The 9,493-nt window shown below is 40.6% G+C and overlaps 1 protein-coding gene across 5 annotated transcripts in view; it reads right to left on the minus strand.

Annotated features, from left to right (window-relative positions):
- The window catches only part of SCHIP1 (schwannomin interacting protein 1), a 196,437-nt gene that overhangs the window by 47,424 nt on the left and 139,520 nt on the right, over window positions 1-9,493 (minus strand). Inside the window, exon 1 of one of the 5 annotated variants that reach the window (XM_085854193.1) lies at window positions 5,449-5,560. The exons of the other annotated variants lie outside the window; for them this stretch is intronic. Within the exon in view, the coding sequence (XP_085710319.1) occupies window positions 5,449-5,469 (21 nt within the window). The 5' untranslated portion in view covers window positions 5,470-5,560. Of the gene's footprint in view, window positions 1-5,448; window positions 5,561-9,493 lie in introns of those variants that run through there. 5 annotated transcript variants of the gene reach the window in all.

Consider the following 9,493-nt stretch of genomic DNA (forward strand, 5'->3'; position numbering starts at 1 on the left):
CATTCCTTTGTAAAGGAATGGGAAGGGATCAGAGGGGTGAGCGGGACTATGACTGTCAAATCAGTCTAATGGGAATGGGGCCGGCAGACACATTTGCCCAAGGGCCAATCAGACCGACATGTCTGTAGTTAATGGTGGAATAGAATTATCAGCCCTGGCCGTGCAGGGCAGTTAGGGGCAAATCGACAGCAACAACACACACAGCTTTCCACAAAATATGTACTATTTAGAATGAGACAGTCTATAAAGTATGCACCATACTAATACAGTGTGAGCACGTCGAAAAAGTTTATACTAACAACATTTGTAAAGCAGCAGTGGAACATCTTCATATATGTATATACATCTAATGTATAAAGCTCATTCTAACCACTCATTGACTTACTCACTCACTGACTGATACAAAATGTTCGGTACCTTCCAGGTGATGAAGAAAGCTGAAATTTTGTTTGTCGACAGACATCAAAGCTGCTATACCAGGAAAAATCACAGAACCATAGGAAAGCATCCATAAATGAAAATATAAATAAATGAAAATAAAACAATGAAAAAAAAAATGCAGGTGAGCGACCCGAGACAATGGAGAAGCATGAAGCATTTGTTTTTGCTTAAGCCGCTTTCACACCTTGATGTTTTAGCCAGCGTACGACAACGTATCAAAATGTATGTAAAACGCTGGCGTACGCTGAACTATTGATGCTTTTTCCAGTTTTGGGCATATTCATAACGAGATGGACGGATACATAAAGTATTAGTAACGTACATAGAACGTTTTGACAACATATAGATAACTTATACCAATGAATGCTTAGCGTGTTGTCGGCGTTCACAACCTATGCCCAACGATAGTCTAACTTATGCATAGCGCGGCAGCGTATCGCCGACGATCACGTGGTGTAGCCTATTAAAAGGCTGCGGCTCGACGATTCAAATAATAACCGCACTAAACATCGAAGTGTCAAGCCGCTGTCACACCTTGACGTTTTAGCCAGCGTATGCCGACGTATGAAAAATTTGCCAAATACGCTGGCACACGTCGAATACGTTATGGGTAGGTTTTGTATACGTTAAGAGCAAGCTGAAGCATGCTGGCATACGTCGTAGTACGCCGAGTACGTCGACAAATTTTAAGCATGCTGAAAATTTTTTGACGTATGCCAGCATATGATGCACACGTTCCGCATACGCTGGCCATAAGTTGTTGGCACGTTATGTGATCGTTGACACACGTTACCTGTAAGTTACTCATAAGTCGAAACACGTCGAGGTAATGTTAGCGTACCCGAAACTTATTTCTAACCTATGAGGCATCATCACTTACCCGGCCGGTGACAGTCATCTGGGCTATTGAGTCTTCTGGATATCCTCAGAAATATGTCATTACAAACACTCTCATTACATCAGAAATATGTCATTATAAGCTTCATAATGGCCAACGTCTGCAGTAGAGTGTGCTGTCGAGATAAACCATGTATAGAAATTTAATAAAGAGGAATAACTTCCAACATGGGGCTAATATGAAAAAATTCCAACTCAAACCAGGACTCAAACCCAAGCACCTCATAAGTTATGCAGTGACAGCTCACTGAGCTATTGAGTCTTCAGATATCAAAATAATTTTTTTCGCACTAACACTGCAAGTTTTATGATGTTCCTAAATCTAATATATAAAGCTCTTTCTTTCACTGATTTACTGATTCACTCACTCACTGAATGATATTAAAGATCGGGACCTTTCTGGTTAGGGAGGAAGCTGAAATTTTGCGTGCTGGTGGACATCAAAGCTGACACACTGGAAAAAACATAAATCAAAGAACCATCGGAAAAAAAATCTGGAAATGAAAACATAAATAAACGAAAATAAATAAATAAATGAACAAAAAATAAACCAATGTCACCCGCAGGGTGACCCGTATCTTGCCAAAAGGTGAGCACGTGTGACTTCTTTAAGGTCACACTGAGGTGAACAGAGCTGCTATCCACCAGGAGCGACTCCTTGAGGAATATCTGCCTACAAGAGATTCCGATGAGAATCGTTCTACAGAGTGAGCATGAAAAATATGTGTTTGCCTCATAATGTCACCAAATGACATCATAATGTCTCAAGCTTGACATATCTAGAAAGCACTCATCAAGGTGTTCAATTTGAGGTACTACACGATATGGTTCCTAAAACTTTAAAATTTGACCTTGGGGTCAAATATGTTTGACCTCAGGCGCTAACCATGAAGGTCAAGACCAATCGCCACCAAAAACTAATCAGCTGAGTGCCAGACCATATACTACATTCCCATAAAGTTTGGAGACGATTAGATTAAAATTACTCAAAAAATAAGGGTTTCGTCGACTCCCCTGATTTGCGACAAAGTGACCTTGACCTTTGACCTTGACCTTCAAAATTGTATGCACTGAAAGGGACCTCTATAGGCCTCTGATATGCAAAGTTACAAAAATTTCCAATGACAACTGTGCTCTGCAGAGTGATTTATATGTGATGACAGACAAAAAAAAAAACATATGAAGGTCAAGGCCAATCGCCACCAAAAATTAATCAGCTGTTAATCATTAATTAGCACTAGCCATCACCCTCCTGAATCGCTTGCTGTAATTTGACATTGGTAGCTTCTTCCGTTCGAGTTATCTGTACCAAACCATCAAAAATCGAATATTTGACCTCACTGTGACCTTGACCTTTGACCGATTTTGACCAAAATATAATCAGCACTAGCCATCACCGTCCTGAATCACGTGGTGTAATTTGACATTGGTAGCTTGTTCCGTTCTCGAGTTATCCTGCCTACAAACAAACAAACAAACAAACAAACAAACAAATTAACATACAAACAAACAGAAACGGAAGTCATCAATATACTTACGAAATCTTTAGATTTCGTAAGTAAAAAACATACAAGCTGACTAACATATCTTGCAAAAACTTCGTTTTGGCAAGATAAAAATGAAAAACTGCAGGTGAGCTCCCGAGACAATGGAATATGGTAATTTGGTGTGCTGACGGACATCAAAGCCGATACACCATAAAATATCACAGAACCATTGAAAAGCATCTGTAAATGAAAATATAAATAAATGAAAATAAATAAATGAAAAAATAAATGCAGGTGAGCGACCTGAAACAATGAGGGAAGCAAGGTAATTTTGGATGCCGATGGACATCAAAGCCAATACACCAGAAATATCACAGAACCATTTAGTCCAGGAGCCCAGAAGGTTTATTCAAGTGAAAAGCGCCGGAACGATTGATCTCATGGGCTGATGGGTTCATCCACCGACATCACAAAAATGCATTGCTGCCGGGTCTGACCCGTAGCTTTACCCCCGGAATCACTCAATTGGTGACGCCATTACCGATAAACCTATTTTGCTCAATATCTGGAAAAATATTCATGATAATATCACGACCTATGTTTTCATGGTCAATCAATACACTGACACCCACATTATTGCTAGAAAATGAATAGTTTACCGTGTAAATGTTTAGTTCACCCACTCAGTTAGCAACGCCATTGCGGAAAAACCCATTTTCATTAATATCTGAAAAACACTGCATGATAATATCACAAATAAGGTGCCTATACCCATGTTTTTATGGTGAAATATTACAATGCCAACTCATATATATATATATATATATATATATATATATATATATATATATATATATATATATATATATATATATATATATATATATATATATATATATATATATATATATATATGTCATTTTCTGTCTGTCTGTCTGTCTGTCTGTCTGATTGGTGTGTGTAACACCAATCATGCCAAACCTATTGGGTCAATTGCCACCACACTTGGCACATGGATCAAGTTTGACCTTGTGGTGATCATGGGCTACTTGGTTTCATCTGTAGTTGTGGGGGTTCGGGAGGGAAGGTTGACGAAAATTCTCAATGTAAATGTGTATCATGTTGCACCACCTAGTGGTGGTGTATTTCAAGTCAGCTGGTATTGCAAGTCAGCTGTGGAGATAACTTGCATTTTATACTATACACATCCCCAGAGATTTGGAAGCCCCAAAGCTAACCTCCATCAATCACAGAAGGCAGGGGAAGGTGGAGTGGGAGTCCAGAGTGAAGGGAAGGGGTGGGGTGGGATTTCAAAATGGAGTGGGGGTCGGAGGAGGCAGGGGAAGAGGCGGGAGGAGGGAGAGATGTGCACGTGGAGCTCTCCTGTCTGAGGTCTTTCTTCTTCTCTCGAAAGGCAGGGTGATACCAACTTGTGTCTGTCGCAAAAGCTCTGCAGAGAGAACCACAATAATTTCTGCCTCACAAGCCCCTCTGTGGACCACTTGTTTTACCACCTCCTTCCACACAAGCCTCCCTTGGTTCTCTCTTTTTGACAAAGTTCTCCTCTTCCCCCTGGGCAAATCCTCCTCTGGGGTGCTGCCCACGGGGGCAGCCCCAATAAAAATAAAAGTACATTGCTACTTCCAGCTCCACAGCACATGGCGCAGTCATGGTTGGCACACCCTGACCAGAGAGATCGGCCTAGTTGCACACCTGTGACACATGTGCCTCTGCGATGGGAAGTCCTTATCCAGCCACACTTACAAACAAGAGGTATTTACACATCCACAATGAATCTGTCTACCCTGTATAAATTACATACACTGTCTCCTCAGTGTCACGAGTCACAAACGACTTACTCTGACAGATCCCTGTTAGTGTTACATGGCAATCTAACCCCAATGCGAAACACAGATCATACGACACTTACCACAGTTTCGCTCTGTATCCCTCCCCTCCCCCCCCCCCACACACATACTTTTCCACTAAGCATTACTTTGGGACACAACACCCTACCTACGAAGCACCAATCAGTTGATAGTCGGGACGGGAATCAAACCGACACGAGAAAGCTCAGGATAAGAGCACTACCTCTAGACCAGCTCGTCCAACTTCACACTCAATGAATGTTGGTTGCAAAGTCTGCAGCCACATTATTAGCTCAGAAACAATATTTTAAATCATACTTTTTCAACAATAAGGAAGGAAACCTTATCAACCAATAATGAAGGAGTTTACAAACATCCAGAATCAGCAATGGCATCCAAAGACAATTCAGATGTAGAAAAGACAGTGTTTAAGGAAAAACAGAGGCAAATGTAACCTGGGAAGACAAAGACACCGATAAGTCAGCATATAAAGACCCTGTTCATGTTACCTCTTGTGTTCCAACTGCAGTCAAAAGTTCTGACATGAAAAGGCAACAAATTTCAAAACTGTTGGGTTCAAACCAATATCACACTCAATATTTCAACCAAGAAACAGACAAAGTTATGAAAGGGATGAGGCATAAAAAATTAAAAGTGAAACAGACAGACATATGGGTGAAAACAAAGTCCATCCACATTTGGTGGCAGAGGTAATAAGACATTGCAATACTTTGTTTACAATCATAGGAACGTACGCTGACAAAATGAGTTTCCATCGTCCTCCCTACACCACTGAGGCCTGACGAGCACAGGCCATCTCTCCCCACCTTATCTAGCTTTGAGAGAGAGAAAGAGATGGAATGTTGCCCCACACCCATCCTGCACCAGCCCTCTGTTTGTCTTTCTGAGACGCCCATTGTGCTGTTAGTGGAACGAGGAATGTCAGCATTGATTGTGATCCAGCAAACAGAAATGGCTGTAAAAATACAACTAGCCCACAAACCAGCTGCCAAGATGTCTCTGCAGGATACACATGGCCTGGAGATGGTCATTTTTCAAAACCTCATGGGTCTATCGAGCTGACTATTGAAAGCAGTTCGACGTTTTCAGATTTTGAATGGAATTGGGTTTACAATTTTAAGACTTATATAATATTTAAATAATTTGCTTAAAGTTACATTTTTATTTATTCTCACGTTTAAGGCATCCTTTAAACATAAGGAAAAGGAAATTATTCATTGTTCATGACATGTGATGGTTTATTCTACTCAGAATAAACTCACAGCTTAATCATGAAATACTCACTCAAGTGATTATAGTGTGCTGGGATGTTACTGCAGTAAAACATCACTGAGAATAATTATAAATTAATAACTACAACTGCCACTTAATAATTGCTGGCAGTGATGACTGAGTACCAAGGCATCCCGATTTGATACAACCCCACTTTGATTGGACACTTGACCCATGACATCTTCTTTATGCAATTGTGTTCAGAATGGGATTAAAAAAATAAACTCAAGTCAAATCAAATGTAACATCAAATACTGCATTGGAGTCAGCAGAAGGAACCTGACGAAACAAAAAATAAAGATGGACTCATCAGGAGGAACCTGGATAGGATTCAGATTTCAACTGCTCCTCCTCGACCCTTAAACCCATCCAGATGCAGACAAGTGAGTCTTATTAAAAACAAAAAATAAAATTCAAAAAGAACACAGATTAAAAAAATTAAACAATTCTGGCTGCCAGACCACGTGTCCGATCAGGTTAAAACATAAAACATATATTCTCCATGACTACGAGATCATAATTTTGAAGCTTGTACAAAAATAATGTGGGAAGATAATAAACAGAAGAAAAAAAATGTTTGGAGGCTAATTTTGACAGTAAATGGAGTCAAAAAGAGGGTGTGAAGTGAAATGGCTCACCACAACAGCTCTTTGTAGTATCAAGGACATGGATGAGATGTGGCAGACAAATTTGTTAGTGGATAAAACTTCATCAGCGGATGCATATGGCTGTTGTACTCCAAGTGATCTACCTCAAAAGATAAGCATACTGTCCGAAATTGTCTTGTCTTGTCATTTTACCTTTGCCTGTATGGCTGTACCTGTTGGAAATTGCATTTTCAGTGCTCTGTATCAACATTTATGTTCCTTTGGCTCTTTGTTATCATCTCTACAAACTGGCATCAATGGACAGTCACCACTTTGGGTATTCTCCAGAGAGATAAGGCATTCCTGAGCCACACAAAGCTCATCGGGGTGTACAAGGCTTCCACACAAAGTTATATGGAGTATGGCTCCAAACTTTGGGCTGGTGCTCCTGCTTCCCACTTTGCTTCTTTTGATGTAGTTGAAAACAAAGCTTTCTGCACTCATGGAAGTTCAAGACAGGAGGACTCCCAAGGGATTGCCACTCCCACTGGCTGCAGGTTGGTGGACTCTCCATTTTATAGAAGTTTACGTCTGGCCTTGCTTCTCTTTCCCTCTCCTACCCCCTCCTCTCCCAAGCCACCGCAGGTGCAATATGTTCCTCAAGCGGCTCTCACCAAGTTTGTTGGGTACTGCAAAACTCCTGCATATTATGCAATGATGTAGTATGTTATCATTTCTGTGCTCGGGAGGGTGAAGTCGGTGTGCTCTGTCAGAGCCAGCAGCCTTGAGTTCATTCCCCATGCTGTTTGAATAAACATACGTTTATTTCTGACTTCTTGAATCTTTAAAAAAAAATCCAGGCTGGATCCCCATCTGCATTTATTCATCTCCTTATTCTCCCGATTATAGAATCACTTCCCTTTGTCTGTTGCCTCCTCTTCCTCACTTAAATTTTCAAAATACACTGCCATCACTACCTAGCTCATGTGTTCACCCATGCACACACATACATGATCTCTTCTACTTTTGTTGATGCTTTCCCATTCTGTTCCTCTGTAGGCTATTGTTACTCGTTTTGTGTTACTAAGCATGCTGATCTGTCGCTTCGCTGAGGGGTTCATTTAAAAGACACCATGTTGTTCTTCACAAACGTATTGCAAGTCTATCTGTGAATCTCAATGATGTGGTCAAAGCATTATAAAAAATAGGGGCTATACCCTAGGGTGCTCACCTGGTAGCAGCTGGATAAGATAACCAGGGAACAATTGGTAGGCATGGATGACCCACAAAATTTGTAATGGAGAAGAAAGTAAATGTCTATGATGTTTTTTAATGCCATGAACAAACTTTAGTGCGTCATGGGTGATGAAGGCAGTGGTCAAGTTTCATCAAAATTGTGTGTGTGGTTTCAGAGAAGAAAACAAATACAAGCCAGTCGGCGACATGGGTGGTCGCTACATAATTGCAATCTAGTCATACAGTTTTTGACGGATCGGGCTGAAAATGTTTGACAAACAGGTTGATTATAGTGCGCATAAAAATGCGGAAGCCGATTTTTGATTTTCGAAAAAATAATTTTTTGGGGATTTTTCAAAAATTTCAAAGTCCCGTTGCTAGGCAACGATGGCGTCCATAGCAACGGTGCTCAAAAGCATACAACTAGATCCTGGTATGAACCTACCTGTCAAGTTTCATCAAAATCGGTTGACTCCTCTGGCCTCCAGAGCTGTCTATTACATACAAACAAACATACAAACATACATACAAACACACAGACAGACGGAAAAACTGAGAATAAGGGAAGTCGAGCAGCGACCACCCAACATATTTTGGGGGGCAACCCTCATGTAGAATCCCCGAGGCCCCGATTTTTCTAATGTCATGAACAAATGTTGGTACACCATGGGTGATGAAGGTTGTCGTCAAGTTTCATCACAATTGTGTGTGTAGTTTCTGAGAATAAATGCAACGTTATCAAATTGAATAGCAAACTAATGGCCAATGATGTCTTGTGCAGATCCTCTGGACGGAACTTGCTGTTTAGACAAGAAAAGGAAACCATATACACAACGACCTTGTTGTGTGGAAGTTCAACTCCACTAACAATGCAGAAATACAGAATTATCAATCCCACTTGTTTTATCATTCCAAAGAAAATGGATGCGAGGCCAGAAAAAAACTTGTAAGAAATATGTCAATTAATATTACGAACTCATTCATGTGACATTTATGTGCATTGGCCAAGTGCTGTTTTGTATATCTAATGCTAAAAACTATTGCAATTACATCGCATGTATTGACGACTTACACAGCTTGTTGAAAATACGACATTCCTTCTGAATTGCTTTGGTTGTCATGGTTATGAAACTCGTGATGTAAGGAAGTTTATACTGCCCCCTGGAGTTATCTCCCTCACATTGAATTCCCATTATAGGATGGCATATTGATAGTGCTGGCATTGTGTGCTTTTTCAGTGTGTGTGTGTGTGTGTGTGTGTGTGTGTGTGTGTGTGTGTGTGTGTGTGTGTGTGTGTGTGTGTGTGTGTGTACTTTTGACATTCCTTTTCCCCAAGGTGATTATGTATCCTTGTAATAAGCAGTATTAATATTGTCCTTACATTATCCACAGTATGGAGGTTTACGAGGTCTGAAGCACAATGCTGCCTTGGCATCAACACTGGCACGTGGGATATCTGTAGCTCTCATGGGTAAGAAGAGAGTTCATTTCTCTGGCACTACATAAAGGTAAGCCACAGTACATTCTGTCCGGAGAATGAAGAGGCAGGAATGTGGGATTTGGCCAGGGTAGCAGCACACATCGCTCTCCTCATTGATGAAAAGCAACCGGGAATCTTAAACTCATTATCTGAGAAGCACGATGACACAATTTTGTAGTCAGATTATATTTGATTGAGAAATCA

Source organism: Eptatretus burgeri, chromosome 14, assembly GCF_056783735.1.
Source record: "Eptatretus burgeri isolate ZD-2024b chromosome 14, Ebu_testis_v1, whole genome shotgun sequence".
In the NCBI taxonomy this organism is placed as follows: Eukaryota; Metazoa; Chordata; class Myxini; order Myxiniformes; family Myxinidae; genus Eptatretus; species Eptatretus burgeri.